Source organism: Zea mays, unplaced genomic scaffold, assembly GCF_902167145.1.
Source record: "Zea mays cultivar B73 unplaced genomic scaffold, Zm-B73-REFERENCE-NAM-5.0 scaffold_94, whole genome shotgun sequence".
NCBI lineage: Eukaryota > Viridiplantae > Streptophyta > Magnoliopsida > Poales > Poaceae > Zea > Zea mays.
In genome coordinates this window covers 48,533-65,837 of record NW_023367386.1, presented here as the reverse complement: position 1 = coordinate 65,837, position 17,305 = coordinate 48,533, and the positions used below count along the sequence as shown (strand labels likewise).

The 17,305-nt window shown below is 43.9% G+C and overlaps 1 protein-coding gene across 1 annotated transcript in view; it reads left to right on the top strand.

Annotated features, from left to right (window-relative positions):
- Positions 1–2,403: 2,403 nt before the first annotated feature.
- LOC118471936 (uncharacterized) overlaps positions 2,404–17,305 on the top strand; it is a 19,808-nt gene continuing 4,906 nt past the window's right edge. Inside the window, exons 1-2 of the mRNA XM_035964000.1 lie at positions 2,404–3,889; positions 4,684–17,305. The exon at positions 4,684–17,305 is cut by the window's right edge and continues 4,906 nt beyond it. Of these exons, the coding sequence (XP_035819893.1) occupies positions 2,425–3,889; positions 4,684–5,078 (1,860 nt within the window). The 5' untranslated portion in view covers positions 2,404–2,424 and the 3' untranslated portion in view covers positions 5,079–17,305. The remainder of the gene's footprint in view (positions 3,890–4,683) is intronic.

Below are 17,305 nucleotides of genomic sequence, written 5' to 3'. Positions count from 1 at the left end.
GTGCAATAGATTTATTGGAGTGGAATCAATAGGAAGACAAGGCTTTCAAATATGGAAGAAGTGGGCTGGGCGGTAGAACACCATCTGAACTAATTGGCATACCTTGCTTCTGAAGAGCTAACCAAGGTTTATGGCATCGTGAACGATAAGCGAGGATCTAGGAAGCTTATCCAGGGGTTCCTTAGACGGAGGCAACTTAAGTCTCTGATCATTTAGGCGTAGATATTTCACAATTCGCTTTTGACAATGGATTGTGGATTACCGGGAAAACTAAGACATTTACATCATCTCCCTTAACAGAAGAAATAGAAGCTCGAGGTATCGACAGAGCTGAGCAAAAGCACCAGTGCGTATGGTCCACGTGACTGATGGATGTGCAAAGCTCCGGAATCTCCTACGGGGATGATGATCTCGTACTAGGATGATGCGCTTTGTTTGCATTCCCTTCGACAGAAAGAGATAGCAACAATTCGGGCTAACAAAGGGACTAGAACCGACTTCTTCTTCTTTGATCTTACCTATGATAAATGAGAATCCGCTGTCTTGTTTGGTTGAGGATGAAGCAGATCGGAAATAATAGTATTTCAATGGAAATCCTGTTACTACTTTACTTTCACTTCACTTTTCATGGCGAGATAGACTTGACTCTCCATCTTCAAGTGGTCTTGGCCGATAGGCGTTGTTGTGGCGAAACGGCATATATCTCCTTCGGTTAGCTAGCTACCTGACGTGATAAGGCTACTAGTTCCCTTCACTCGTGCCTACGGCGCACTTACCCATAGCTATTGCATGCAAGCTCAATCTTCTATCTCGCATTGCTACACGCTCGAAACCGCCAATTCGCTCGTATTGCTAACGCAACCTATAGAGTTTGGGGAGTGCGGCGCGGGGAGTATGATGGACGAAGGAGTGAGAACGACTGACGATAGAGCAGGGGGGCTAGCCTGAATTCCTTCTCCTTTCAGGAGAGCATACCTTTATTTTATTCTATTCCTTCGACGAACAATGTACTGAAATGCCTTTTTTCCCCATCCCGCAAAACCGCTTCTTCTGGCAAAAGCCACTTTGGGCACGTCCCACCGGAATTGCATTGCCTGGACTTAGGCTGCTTTCAGCCAGACTGGCTAAAAAGTGCCATAGCTCCAGTGATCCCTCTCCTGTGCTAAGTCTTTGTCTCAATGACTGCGAGATTGCTAAACAATGACTCAATAGAATGCTAATTGATGAGGCCTATCCTTCCCCTATTTCTATTCTGGTAACCCTTCTTTAGAGCGGAGCAAACTCCACGGAAATCCGCTTACCGAGGAAAGAGAAGTAGCGGGAAGGGTGCCCAGCAGTCACTCATATCATGGGATGCACTGGCCACTCCACCTCATTGGCAAGGATGGTTCAACCAGCCATCAAGCAATCGTTTCTATTCTCGATCCAATAAACGGCAGTAAGATGAATGAAACCTTTGTCACTCACAAACCAGAGACCTTTCCAGCTTTCCTAACAGAGGGGAGCACCGGCCCGGTGGAAAAGCAAGAGAAAAATCGACTTCTTCAAAAGGAGACCACTATCTTCGGCAAATCAAATATAGATCGAGTCATGAAGCAGGCTCACTACCTGGAAAGCGTAGATCGGCACCGGCAACTCAAATGAATATCCCCTCCCCTGTGGGATCGAGTTTCTAGGGCTTGCTTGACTTGAGGAAACCACTATCTATGACGACTCAACCGACAAGCTCACTTGCTTTCGATCGAGATGGATTTCCAGGGCAGGGCCTATTCCCTTAACTTACAAGAAAATGCGTATTACAATGATGTGATGATTTAGGTTCTCTGGCGTATTGTGCATGCCATGATTGAGGAATCAACGATCCATCGAGGCGAGGCTATCTATATAGTACTGGAATAGGGGCAAGCCCGGCACACTTAAAGCCATTCCAACAATCTTATTCGTCGTAAGCCCTTCTAGCAGGAGCTGAGTAAAGGTCCGCTCAAGGCCATGGAAAGGCAGATAGTACTTGATACAGGACGAGCCCAGTCTCTATCTAGTACGATATTCTGGTATGTTTCACTGAATTGGCATTTCTAGATACCAAACAAGTAAAAAACAGCAAGTTAGTTAGCTCAGTTGGCATAGGCGAAAAAAAGAAAAGGAATCAACGATAAATCGGGGAAAGAGCCGCAAGCGCGATATCATCTCTATATAGGAAAAATGGATTTTTCTTATTTTATAAAGTTATGGGACCCTGGCTTTAAAATCTTTCTTTTTTCTCGGCTCGAAAGAGAAAAATCAAAGTCAGGTAGCCGACGAAAACCGAAATAGCACAGATACAAAGTAAAGAAAGTATACACGCGATAATAGATAGATATATATTATATATAATGTTAGAAGGAGCTAAATCAATAGGTGCCGGAGCTGAACTCGTATTCAGAGATGGAGGAAATCAAGTCTCATGTTGCTCCTCAGAAAATGCGTATAGTATATAGTAATAGTAATAGTAATAGTAATAGTAATAGTAATCTCATTGGCCCACTAGATAAGGATGGGACAAACGCTCTAGTGTATGCGAAACGAGCATTGCGTTTTGTCCGAGAAGTTCGTGAAAGAGTGCTCGTTACATCAAAAGAGATGGCGATGATCTGTCAAATCGACATTGTGTCGGTGTTCAGTCTCCCGCTCCTGTTCTCAACTATACTATGGCTTTCGTTACTATACTATGGCTTTCGTTGGGTAGAGCACGGGAGAATAAAGTCTATAGTGTATGCGTTACTGTACTGGGAAGCTAGCATTTTTGCTTGTCATGGAATCAAGTCTATTTGTTCGAATGTTCTTTTTTTCGTTTCGTTGGAAAAACCAACGCCGACGTCAAGAATGGATCAGTCTAGTCTCCTTTCTCTTTTGGGAGCAGAGCTGAAAAAGATGGAATTGTCAAGTACGATGATATTTTTATTAACGGATAGAAAAATGCTATTATCAAGTAGTAAACCCATTATGATTGCAACTCGTGGGATGCCTGGAATCCCACTAAATCGAGAATCGGAATCGGTGGAGGATGTGCATAGGGTACTCCGAGCCCTCCCCTTATTTAGAGAAATGGAAGGTATCTTGCGTGAGAGGAACCTGAATCTCCCGTCAGTACAGGAAATAAGCGCTTTCCGTGTGAATCTATTCTCTGGTATCCGGCGTGAGAGTGCGATTGCGGACTACGACGCTTTTTGGCGCTCCTTACTCGAGGAGATTCACACACCTCAGGGACGTAGTTGTTTTGGTCAGAGAATACAAGATCTGCACGCCCGAATGTCTGCCGAGGGCAACTGGGACTACTTGATTGCCCAACAAGGCAGAGGGTATTTTGGTAACCTACCTAATCTCAACAGCCCGTTGGATCAATATCAATTTGGAATTCACCCAATTCTGGATCTGAATATTGGTGAGTACTATGTCTCATTCACAAATCTATCCTTGTCTATGCTACTCACTCTCGGTTTGGTCCTACTTCTGGTGCTGCCAATGATTCTTCGTTCATTAGAATGTCGATTCCTCACAATCGCTCTTTGTGATGCTGCGGAACCATGGCAATTAGGATCTCAAGACGCAGCAACACCTATGATGCAAGGAATCATTGACTTACATCACGATATCTTTTTCTTCCTCATTCTGATTTTGGTTTTCGTATCACGGATGTTGGTTCGCGCTTTATGGCATTTCAACGAGCAAACTAATCCAATCCCGCAAAGGATTGTTCATGGAACTACTATCGAAATTATTCGGACCATTTTTCCTAGTGTCATTCCATTGTTCATTGCTATACCATCGTTTGCTCTGTTATACTCAATGGACGGGGTATTAGTAGATCCAGCCATTACTATCAAAGCTATTGGACATCAATGGTATCGGAGTGCGCCTCTTAACGAGGGTGATTTAAGTGCAACGAAATGTACCGGTGGTTCGCGAAGCATCTGGCTTACCGGTCATCTCCCATTCCCGTCGTCGAGAGACTAAAAGAACTATAGCATGCCAGAAACGGGGAGTTGAGGTGGTTAGACCTATACCCCGAAATGCTCCCAGCATAGGAGCCTATGGTTCCATTCTTGTTATTGCTGGAGGTACACATACCTCTTCTCGGTGTGGTGGAGCGATATACGAAAAATAGATGCTAAGCCCGCAATGTCCGATAACGGGGCTTCAGTAGTGAATCTATCGGCACCACAGCAGTGGCATACAACTTTGGACCTAAGGGCCGGCCCCGTTACCTTTCGGAATGGGGGATCCCCGTTGGCAACAACCACGGTAGTAGTTGCGGAACTACTGGGCCAAGAGAGGACAACCTGTTGTTCCTGCTCCTCCTTCTTCGCTTCGGGGACGGAGGTCCTACGGTAGGTAAGAGCACGCACAAGCACTTGGCCGAAGGGGACCAGCGCTTCTACTCCTCCACCGAGGAGCCGTTCTTGCGAGAAGCAAGGGATGTCGTGAACGGTGGGAGGTCAAAGAAAGAGAATTGACCTCTGAATACAGTGATCCTATGATCTAGATAGACTCCGTCCTTTTTTTTTAGATAAGGGTGACTCAAGAGGGGGGAGAACTACCTAACTAAAGAAGAATAGCGCTCTTTAAAAATAAGAGTAGGCGTGGAGAGCTTTTTGCGGGGAAACTTGCAAGTCAAGTTTGGGGGGAGGCGGGCGTCGACCCAACCTTATGAGTATTCGGACTATAACAGTTCCGATGAACAGTCACTCACTTTTGACAGTTATACGATTCCAGAAGATGATCCAGAATTGGGTCAATCACGTTTATTAGAAGTTGACAATAGAGTGGTTGTACCAGCCAAAACTCATCTACGTATGATTGTAACACCCGCTGATGTACCTCATAGTTGGGCTGTACCTTCCTCAGGTGTCAAATGTGATGCTGTACCTGGTCGTTCAAATCTTACCTCCATCTCGGTACAACGAGAAGGAGTTTACTATGGTCAGTGCAGTGAGATTTGTGGAACTAATCATGCCTTTACGCCTATCGTCGTAGAAGCAGTGACTTTGAAAGATTATGCGGATTGGGTATCCAATCAATTAATCCTCCAAACCAACTAAACCGGGGAAGCTGAAGCGGAAATGCAATTCTCGGGTGAGGGAAGGCTTCGCTCGCTCGCTCAAAAAGCTCTAACGCTCGTTTACGAGTGGAGTGCATAAGCCCTTATTGAAGTAGGGCGAGGCCTTACTACACGAGCTCGTAAGTAAAGCACGGAACGAGCCTTGTCTACGAAGCTTCGCTTCATCATCTTGCTTGCTTCTGCCGAAGCTTAACGCACTATAACATAGGCATGCATGATGGTATGGTAGGAAGACTCCTTTTAAGGCCGACCACTACATAGGAGCGATAGGAAGCCAAGCCGTCAAAAGGAAAGGCGAGCAGCCCTTATTGCAATAGCAAACGGCCTACTTATAGCCCTATTTATACCCTTTATCGGGGACGGGCCTTACAAGCTCAATAAATTGCAATTCTTCACCTTTTCCTCAGACAGTGGGAATGAATTTTCTTACTTGATTGACATTGACAGATATGTGTACCACACCGAACAAGCAATATGTCATATGCTTGATGTACCAGCCAAGCCAGCTCTTTTTTTCTCCGTTCCCTTATCCTTAGCGCTAAAGTCAAAATAAAATGCAAGAGAGTTTGTATTTGCAAATGAAAATGAATATGGATCTAAAAAAAATTATATAATCAATCAATAAATAATAATTGGAATAATATAAAAAATATCCTTCGCGTATTCGTTTAGAATCTTGTTGACCCTACTCGCTTACTCCTATTTTCCTGCTTTCTTTTTCGACAGAATTCATTCTATTCTAACTTTCTTGAAAGAATGGGGTTCTGGGCTCACCCTCTCTTCCTTTTTGAGAAAGATGGGCTGCCCTGGGAGTCTCGCCTTGGTGATTCTTTCTCTCTTGGGGGTCTTCTTCGGTAGCGAATCCGCTCTCATAAATTGGATGAATTCTTCTGGGTCGGCTTCGGGATCCGCCTCTGAGAGTTGGCAAAAGTACCTCAACTTATCGGAGTCGGAGGAAAATGCCGCGTCCGAACCATCCACAAGCCACACCCCGCCGAACCCTGAACCTGAAGCACCATCCATTTCGTTCTTGCGAGAACGAATCAAAAATGTTATTCGCTCATGCCAGCGTATACGAAAATAAAAAATCCTAAAAAGGATTAACGAAGATCTTCACCTTGAAACGGCGAGCGCCGAGAAGCGGGTAAAAATCGCCCAGGTCCTCGATAACATGAACTGGAAAAGGGTTTTCTTTTATACCTATACGGGGGAACCTAAGATAAAGCCCATATCGACTTAACGGTCCACGATTGGGATCGCGCACGAAAAGGCTAAACACAGCCTTTTTCTTGTCCTCGGGACAGCGGGCTAGTCCCGTGCCTGTTTTTTTGAGTTGGGGTACACAATCTTCCTTGTGACTGCCAAACCAGATTTCCGTTTTTAGGGAGAAGGTGTAGTCTTTTTGAACGGTGGTATCGTCAAGAAGAACGAGGCCCGCCCCATTTCTGGGGCGGGGGGAAGGAGAAGTGGGACTGTGGGTCTCCTTTCATTTCATACAACCTGATGGATTCGATGCTTCTTTTTGGCTACCTTTTATATGACTCTGACTATTGCTGTTAATAGATACCTGCTTGCTTCTTGCTTACTGGCAACCTTTATAAGATCTCCACCTTCAAGCTTGAGTACAAGCAGCTCTTTAAAAAAGGGGAATTCCGGTCCCTCCCTATCCTTCATGTGCTCTTTCAAGATCACCCTCGACAGCGCAGTTAGGTCTTAGAGAAGGAACTGATTTACCTAAGTCTAAGTAAGTAGCCAACTTCCGATAATCATTCCTAGCTTTGCGCTAGATTCAGTATGGTGATACACATTTTAGAAATAACAAGGGATAATAGCTCTTCTTAAGAGAATGGCTGCTTTGGGGGAGTTCTCTTTCCCTCTAACCTCTAACTCGAAATTGAATAAGAGAAGACAAAGCTACGCATTCACTCGTAGCACTCGTTAGGCCCCCCATGAATATGCATGGAGCCATGCGCATGATTCCAAGAGCGAGGCGAAACTAAATAAGAATAACCAGTAATGTCACGAATGAATGAAGCAAGCACTTTTAGATGGTATCGATCAGAGCCAATCCACCCTGTTCTTTCCTGATTATCGTCACTTAAATGAAATCCCACTAGCTGAAATAGAATCCGTCAAGTAAGAGATAAGCCAGAGATCCAGATCATTAGAATACGTTACCGGTCCAAGATGGGCCTCATCGCGAAAAAGAGTATGTTATTCCTATCACTAGGAGTAGTAGCGCTAGCGGCGCAGAAGGAGAAAGTAGCTAAGCGCTAAGAAGCTATCTAGAGAGTTTCCAGCTGAGGTTTCCTATTGGTATCGGCGGAGAACGGATCTGAGAACAGCTTCTGATTTTGTTTTGCAATCAAGTGCAGGATGAAATGGAAGATAATCAATGGAATCCAAGTATCTTTGCCTTCCTTCTTCGCTTATTATCTTTGGCCAATGTCCCAAGAATAGGTTGAGAGAGAATATCCCCTAGCTTGACTTCCAACTCTTCACAGAGCAGTCGATTCGGTCATCACATGTTACTGGTTGGATGACGATCGGAAAACTCTTAGTAGGTTGGGATCAAGAAGAAGGATTGGTGCCGGACAAGAGATAAGAATAGAGAGAGAGTGTAATCAAAGCAAGGGATAACGGTCAAGTGCACATTTCATTCATGTCAAGGCTATCTGAAAAGCAAGGGAAATCATGATTCATTGGATTGGCAAATCAGACAGATTTAAGAGCTATACTTGGCTAAAGCATAAGACAATACTGCGGTGAAAGCCTTAAGCCAGGAAAATAAAAAAATGTTAATGAATTATTGACCCTAGTCTAAAGGTACCAGTATCTTTCCCAAGCACCAACTCGCTTTCGATTTTTTATGTGGGCTCCCTTTTCCTTGTGTTAAAAGTGCCAACTTCTTAGTTTTCGTACTTGAATTCGGAATTGGCAAAACTTGATCCTATTTGACCTACTGTATAGATAGCCCTATTTAATAAGTTGCTCCTATTTTGGTATTTCGTGCATCCGTTTCCACCATCCATTTCTGCCTCCTGGCAGAAATGCAGGGAATGTGTATCGTTCTAGTCTCTTCGAATCAATCAATATGACTATCGGAAGAAGAATAACTACCTTCTCGAATCGAAATCAAGACTCTTCTCTTGCGGGAAGCGTAAGTAGTGGAATGAGGCTGGAACCCATCAATATCGCTAAACCTGGAGAGTTGCTTGTGTTGGGTTCAAAGTTTCGCTCTACCAAGGCAAGGCAAGATATAATATAATACGCATCCAGCTTTAGCTGAATATAGTGAGTGTTAAGCAAAGTACAGTACGCCTTTAGTTAAGATTTATCCCAGTTTAGTTCCTTTTTAGTTTAGTTAAGCCATTTAGTTTAGTTACGTGAAGTCGGCCCTCGAGTCTTAGTAGAGTAGCCTAAAGCAGTGGAAACTTGCCATGCATTCTACTCAATAGGGAAGTTAAGTTATAGAAGTCTTTCTTCCTCTTCTGGTGAAGCTAGCTACTGTCGTTTCTATTGGTTTCTCAAGAGGCTCAAGGTCTTGCTCTACCTAATCCGATCTAGTTCCGGTCTGTAATGATGGATAGGAAGGGTTGAGAGAACTACGTATCTCGCCTAGCATTTGTGTGTGCGCACCTGCTTTTGGGCGGTTAGCGAAACGAAAGTAAAGACAGCTATGTGTGATGAAGTAAGCCCTACGATGCTCGGTTAAGTAAAGACTGCTGTTATCTCATACAAAACAAGGACTCGGGAGAAGAACTAGTTATCCCCAGAGGGGGAACTATGATTCTCTCAGATGTGTCTATCGATATAGATCAAGTTGAGTGTTCAGCGAAGTATGCTAGCCATTGGCCTTACGTTCAGGATACTCCTTCCTGTCCTTGCGATGTTTGGTTAAGTGTTATCAATCAGCTTTCCTCTTCTTCCAGCATTCTTCTAATCATTGGTTTGCCTCTAACGATGGTTGAATAGCTCCTGTTGTTTGTCTCCACCTTCCTTCTCCCTGTAAGTTGTCCTCATACTCCCAGTTCTTTCTCTTCTTTCTTTTCTTCCTCTACGACTTTACTATACTATATTATTCTTGAATAAGCTAGTGATTATCTGAGGCTTACAGTATGGTATACCGAGGGCTAACTCCACTACTTCAGATTGTTGAATCGAATATACCTTCTATATACCTAGCTTAGAGTATTTGAACCTGTTACGTCGATTGCTGAACCACTTTGACGCGTTGGCTTTGGCTCTGGCTTTTCCTATATCTGAATGTTTCGGAAGAGTCCGTGGCTATCCTGCGCGAAAGAGGAAGAACTCAACTCTTTGCAAAAAAAGGAGCATCGCTCTAATCACTTATGGTTGTTCCTTTCCAGGATGGATGGCTACTGCATATTATCATATAGAAATCAAATGAAAACCCTACTGAATTAGGCAAGCGATTATTCGCATCGTTGCTTAGGTGCTCTAACAAGCCGCAATTGGTTAGAGATTGGATCAAGTTCCAGGCTTTTTAAAAAGTGCCTTCCAGCTTACTTAATTGACTCGCATGGGCTTTCTCGCTATAAACGAACTAAACGAAGCGCCTAAAGAGAGAGATCCGCGGGACACCAGTCAATAAAGTAAAAAGAGAGTATTCTCTTATGTAGTCTTATTCCTTCCCACCCCCTTGTGGGTGCTGCTCAAGCAGCTCAGGAGGCGCCAACCCCACAACCACAGGTAGAAGGAGTTCCAGGTGCGGCGTCCAGATCAGGGACTAGTGGCCCGTCCTGTTCGGATGTAAAGGAAAGATGAAAAACTTTTCTCAAACAGTGGGGAAAGGGCCCCATACGTCAAAGCCAGATAAAGAATCTCCAACAAGATTCGAAATTGGATCGTTCAAGTCCAAAGGATAGAGAAGAAATCCTCATGGTCACCAGAAGATTTTTCATCGAGACAAAACGCTGCTAACGCTGTAGTATTGGAATATTGGGACTACTATACTACTGCGAGCGGGAAAAAAAGAAAAACCTTCTGTCGACTAGAGTTTGATGTCGATTTATCCACACTTCCATGACTTCTAGAGGAAAGCTAACTGCTTGCTGGCTGGGAGCTGTATGAGCGGTAACGTCCACGTACGGCTCCGTGAGAAGGTGGACGGAAATTTGTTGTACCTCACTCCCGTCTTCAATGGGGTCTGCTCTTTTTTTTTTGGGAGAGTATGCCAATATGATCTTAATGAGGTGCGGGGCTTTGCATCTGACATTCGTTGGGCTTTCCTCTGCGTCCCGGCCTTTTTGTGCAATAAACCCCTCCGGCCGAAGACTAGTGATAGGTGGTCCCGCGGAGCTTTCGGAGAAGGGTAGCCTAGTGTGTAAGCACAGCAATGAACCGCGGCGAACCCTCAGACGACCCTTCTAAGATAAGGGGGGAGACCCTCAGTAGTGGTGACCCTTTGACTCTTCCACTGACTTATATATGTACCGAATGCTCATACGGGAAAGTGAACTCCTGGGTCTGGGGGTTGCTCCGAGAAAAAATCCTTTCTTTCTCGTCCACTCCAGGGGGTGCGGACACACCTGCGCGGATTACAGGTGACGGTTACAAGAATGGCGGGGAAGTGAAGAGTACCCGACGACATTCAGGGATGAATGTAGACCCATCGGGCAGGGATAATCATTCCGGTCCTGGGAGAGGTGGCGACACCAGTCTGAGCTGAGGGAAGCCAGCCAATTGAGTCACTGAAACGACCGCAGGAGGCGCACCCTAAGCCCAGCTTCTCGGAGCTGCTATTGCGAAATACGGCTTCCTTAATATACAAATTTCCACAAGGGGGCTGGGCTGCTCGCCTTCATAGAAAGGCGACCGGGCCTAGATTAGATGTTCGCCTTTTTATAGAATAGAAAGAGAAGGTAAAGGGGGGCTTTATTGGTAATGGCTGAGGTCCATGAAAGAATCGCTGGAGCACATCAAGCGGGCAGAAGAATGAGATGGCTGATACACAGATATGGGTTTTATTGGCCAAACATGGAAAAAGATTGCAATAAATACGCCCGAGGATGTCCAAAGATACAGACCGATTAAAAACCTGTAAGCGGAAGAATTACATGAAATCATTAAACCTTGGCCATTCCGAGGTTGGGCAATTGAAACAATTGGAAAAATATATCCTCCTTCCAGCACCTTTTAACAATCTTCTTCTGTGTTGAAGCGTAATAGGAAGAAGCCAAAACATTCTTTCAAGAATCTCCAAATCCCCCATCCACATAACCCCTTATTTTCTCTCCAATGGTAGATTCGAAGAAATTCGCATGCTCATATCGTGCTCTCATCCCAACCCCAAGAAAATAGAACTCAAAGAGGAGCCATATGCTTCATATATTGATGGTTTCTTGGAGGGATGGATCCTAATGCAAGCAAGCCGGAACTCTTCCACATAATTTTCAAGGCGACGCTTGGGGCCTTCCATGTTATAGTCAGCCAACTCTATTTTCTCAGGTACCTGAGAAAGAGTAAGAACACCTGCGTTCCAGTATACCATCCTTCCATGCAGTAGTAATCCCCCCCTCTAAAAAAGTAAGTTGAGATTCAAAGCATTCCCGTAAGCTAGTAAGTCAATCAAAGCTATAACTCTATTTGTTAGTTTCAGGAAACTGGTACATATTTATAATAATAATAATATATATTATATCTTTATATTATTATTATTTGGTATTTACCAATTTTAGACTAAGCATAAATTCATTTTGAAAGAAAAGGCAAATCCCCAGAAATAAAGGATTTTTACTACGTTACCCTCAACTCAAAAAGTACTCCGGCAGCGTGAGTGAGTACAGGCTCATATTCCTATTTATTTTCTGACAAGGGAGGGATGCGTAGGATTTCTTACAAGAGAGATCGAAGATAGGGAGGTACTCAATATAATGTGTACTCTTTCAACTGAAGATGACGATTGAACTTTGGTACCGCAGCAAATGATCAAATGGACCGTGGGTACTAAACTAAACTAAGAGTAGTAACAACTATTCCTTCGCAACTTCGCCCTTCGCACTTACCTTTCGTCCGGTACGTTGTTCAAATGTTTTTCTGGGATTATGTTGGTGATCTTGAAGGGTTGTGGGAGTATGCATGGGGGCAGTCTGTTGGTGACAACCTGTTGAACTCAGTTTATGCTATGGGTAAGTGTGTGCAAGACTTTATGGCGGATGAGAAGATTCACAAGCCTACGCTGCTTGGGCCGCATTTTGCTTTGCTGGTAAGAAAATGCAGTAAGTTTGTTTTTTTCCGTCCTGTATTGTTGGTGGGTGATTACAGTATGGCTTTAACTACTAATGTTTGCAATCAAAAGGTTTGGCTGTATGAGCATACTCAAGTGGTAAGTCTACGACTTGGTTGGTATCTGTTTCCTCGATTTAGAAACAGGAAGCTTGAGAACCAGGAGTGAGTTCGTCCCAAGGGTGGGTTCGTGAGATGGATAATGATAGGTTTATCATGCAGCCTTTGTATACGCTGCTGACAGACAGACGAAGAAGCTTTTTTGATGTATAGCAACGTGCGTGAGCCGTGCTAAGCAATCATATTAATATCCTTCGCTACTTATTTTGGATGCTGGTGGCTTGGCTTATTAACTGCTCTAAACCTTGCAATGATCATGGAGGGCGCGTTTGCACTCGTATATTTTATCGGGTCTGGCACTCGTATATTTGCATATTCCCGTTCTCGTCCTATAGCCTATAGCGGATCACCTTACCTCAAATAAGAAAGAACTAACTGGCTAACCCTCGCACTCCAATAGCCTGCCTCCAAAGCAAGAAACCCATCTATAAGTCTATAAGAGAGCCCTGGCACTATAGACCCGCAAAAGGGTTGATCGATCAACATGCCAAGAAACTAGATCTGCTGTTCCACACTTTGTCTTTTATTTGACGTATTCGACCTGGCGCCCCAAACAGAAGGCAGATACTGGCAGATCTACTCCTTTCCTATACTATACTATACCGCCCCGATACCCAGTTTCCTTGGGTAAGAACAGAGATGAAGTCCGTCCCTTAGCCTAGTCTATATCCACTAATGTTGTTGTTTTATAGAGGAAGACTGTCTTCTCGGGGAAGACAGGCTTTCGAGGACAAAAGGAAAGATACATGAAAAAATCCCAACTTAAAGTAGTGGAATTGCCAAGCCTATCGGGTAAGCGAACTGTCTAAGACTGGCGAAGGGAAAGGACTGGTAGGAAACCCAAACTCGGATAGTTGGGGAAAGGAATGCAAGTATGCCAATGATAAAGAGTAACCATCACGCACTTTTCCAGTAGGAATACAGGCATTTCGACCTATCTTTTTTTACTTTGTTAGGGACTCATTCTTTCTAGCGTACAGTGGCACTTGTCACCAGCTCTGCAACTCGTACAGCTATTTCTTCCTCCTTTTAACCTACAACAGCGCTATACCTACTATTCTCTGGCCTTATCTTTCAAGAATGTGCTTGCGCCAGTTGATCTTTCGGGTATGAAGCCTAGACAAGTAGAAGGGGAGAGAGTAGCGAGTTGACGAGCGAGTGCTCTGCTCTATCATTTATTACAAGAAAAGTCAAGCTTGAAAACTGCTTCTTCTCAACCAGGATACGAGCCAATCCCTAGCCTAGAAGCGAGGAGAGAGGGTATTTCAAATTCACAAAGCCAAACTGACAAGCGAGAGCCGGTGAGTAAGGTGGAGGCAGAAAGGAAGTTGTATGAATCTCTTTTTCCCGGAAAAGTATACTTGTGAGGAAATCAAAACCAAGAGGGCGGCATCGCTTCGCGCCTTGTTTTTCTGGTAAGGAAAGTCCTATCCTAGCAATAAGTGATGAAAGTAGTACCCAAGCCATTCGTTGGTCTTTGACCCCTGTAATAATGGTTGTCCCGAGCTGTATGAAAAAAATCGCTATCCTTCCGCCAACCTAAATGAATGGAAAACTTACTATCTCTATCTATATCTCTTTATTCAAGTACCGATCTTATTTCCCGGCTCCAAAGAGCATATTTTAATATTCAAAATAGAAGAGAGAGAAAACAAAAAAAAACAGGAATTGCGCTATCGAGTTCACTGCTTTAGAGAGGGTGCGCAGGGTATCGTCCCTATCTCCTCGTGCCCTAGGCTTATGTATGTGAAAAAGCAAACAATGCAATTTTGTGGAAATTGGATTCTCATCCGTGAGGCCCCAAGTGCTACTTCTCAGGGTAAAGGCAAGACAGCTTGAAAGGTGGAAGCTCTCTATAGTGTCAGTGCGAGTGGAATAGGTTCGATCGATATTACTTCGGCGTCGGCGGGTACGGTAGTATTGTTTGATCCGTTGAGGAGGATTTTCTTTTCGCTAACTCAAAAGTCTTTTTCTTCTATCAAGCAATGTCTCAGTTCCTTTGATTGAACACGTGGATGGAGTAGTTCACTCTGGTTTGAGAAATAGTGTTAGGGCATTTAATTTAGTACCAGAACTTCAGAACTGGGGGAAGACCTTATATTAATATTAGTAGTAAGGACTATCAACGCGAGTACATGCACATTAATAACATAGGTTAACATTCAATTCAAGAAAGTGAGATGAGTTACTTTATGTTGGAAAGGAGTAAAAGTAAGAGAAACATGCATACATTAGTAAGAAAAAAAGGACATCGATATATGGGTAACATAGGCCTCCTCCCGTTCATTAGTCTTGGGTGGGATGCTAGTGGGGGCTGAGCATAAAGCCAGGCTCTTTGTCTTCACTTCCTATCCGTTTTATACTGTACGAGCCGAGCTTTACGTCCTACTAATTTAGTCTTTTCCGATCAGATGCTATTCCGACTTCCCATTTTTCTACTTTTCTGTTGCTATATGCGTAATTCAGGCTCTCTTTATGCCCATGCATGCATACACAAAGCAAAGATGACTTGAAGATGCCTTACCAAGAAACTGGAATCTCTAATCCCTCTTTGGAATACTCATACTTCCTTCTACAAGGAAGAAACTGAGCAGCAGAGATTTTGGCAATAGCAAATCAAATGTCATTTATCCTGCTAAGGTACTTTACTTTCCCTTGACTTTGATTGACTTTCCTTTCCAAAGCTATGATCAAGGAAGCAGGCCAGGAATGCTCTTATGAGAAATGGAGAAGCAGGAATGGTATTCCCAAGCAAAGATAGAAAGAAGCCTTGCCTTCCCTTAGACCTGGAGACATATCCACCAAGAAACCAGAGAAAGCTATGAATGAAACTTCACTTAACTTATAGTGCTTCGTACGCGTTCATTACATGAGATCTGTTTGCCTGTAGTGTAGTACATCCCTCCAGTATTCGAATGAGCTTGATTTCTCGAATTGGTACAATGCTCTTCTTGTCTCTTCTTCTAAAGAGTGAGAGTGCTGGAGTGGCGTGTCTCTCTAGTAAGGTACAACTATACCGGAGCTGATATCTCTTCCGCGGGTGATTCTCCGGTAGAGAAGGCAGTGCTTAATACCGGTAGTTCGACCTTTCCCAACGGATGCGATCCAGACCCTTTCTTGGAAAACCACGGCCTGTTGCTAAGAAGGAAAACGAGTCCTCTCCTGTTGCTCAAGCCCAAGAAGTATCTGACCCTTGGGAGGCAAAGCACTAGAGAACAGAGATCATAGGGGAGGAGCTATCCCCGAGCTCCGGACCAGAACCAGTTTCTCCAACCTGGCCTGCTTCCTTTCCTTTAGCCTTGCTTTTCTTCTGATTCAGTCCAAAGATAGAGACAAAAGAAAGGTAATTATTGAATCGGACTTGGCTTCTTTTTCGGCATGGGCAAAGGTTTGGCAATTCCACCATTAGCAAAGGTTTAATCGGTTGACGGTATCCTTGGGGAAAGGCACCTGCTTTTAGCAATGGTTGTTATTGGCAAAAGGAACACTTTACTCGGCTTGTAGAAAACTCTGGACTAGGCTGAAGCAATTAGTCTCCCGTGTCAACTACTCATTTCTGTTTATCGATTTTCTATGCTTTCGTTCCTCTCTTCCCCGAAGAAAGTATTCCTCGCCTCGCATAGAAGTCAGTGAATTGATGCTCCAATACGGATAGAAGTTAGTTCTTCCTCAGGTAAGAGATCTGAATCATGCCAAAATGATGGTGCAGTTCATTCCAATCCCAATGCGTCTGTTCGCCTAGCCTACTACCCCTAGCCTTTATCCTACTATCCTCGTAACTAACTGTAGTTCATCCATCGATATCCATTCCTCGGCATCCGTTAAAGGGTACCTTTATCCCGTTAAAAGGTTTCGGCTCGGCTTTAGGGTGGGTTTCTCTTTTAAACCAGCCTAATCGAATCCAGGAGTAAGGAATATACAATTGGATGCTTTCCCCCTCCATACCGGGTAATGATTGGTATGGCAAGGCTATCCCCATGATCAGTTATCCCAACCGAATCATCCCCTAGCGCGATTCCTATCCTAAGCATTCGTTCCTACGAGCCAGAGCAGCATCCTTTCCTTGAATTGACGTATATGAGCGTTGTTATCAGGTACGCCAATATGAGATTTTCCGGACTGACTCTTTCCTTTGTTCATAGATCGATCTAATTACGTATATACAGGCTCCGCACCTAGAGGCTCACCTTCTTTCGCCAATAATAACGCTAGAGAACGTAGTGAGCGCTAGAGTAGAGATATTCCTTTTCATCTGAGGTTTATTCCTTCCTATTCCTTTTACGAGCGCAATACTAATCGAATCCAGTCCCATGTCTCCGGTTCTGCTCCTATCCCTCTAACAAAGGCAAAGGGGCACGGTACCAATGCTAGGCTCTCCTTTTAACAAAGTTAGGATCATTCTCATATATGGGCAAAAGTAGTAAACCCGATTTCCCTTCGGAAAGTAGATGATGGATTTTAAAAAGTTGATCTCATATAGCGGGGAAATCAATGAATAGCATTTTCACTAAGCTTTGGAAAAGGAAGTGGGTCACCCATTGCAAAAAAGTTAGGAACACATATAGGCGAAAGTACTACTTTTTAATTCAACTATAACTGAGCGGAACCTTCCTTTTGGGGCAAGGCACGGCAACAACGGAAAGGTTAACCAGGATAAAACAAACCTAGTACTACGCCCTCCAAACAGATCGTATCCTCGGCTATTTCATTAGAAATATAAAAAGCATATTTCCCTGGCGTCAACCCCGGAGGGTGTAGAAACCATTTCTTTTCCTTTGCTACTAGATACGATGCTTTTCGTGTAGGCTACGCTTTTCGCAAGTATTGTTTATTTGTTCC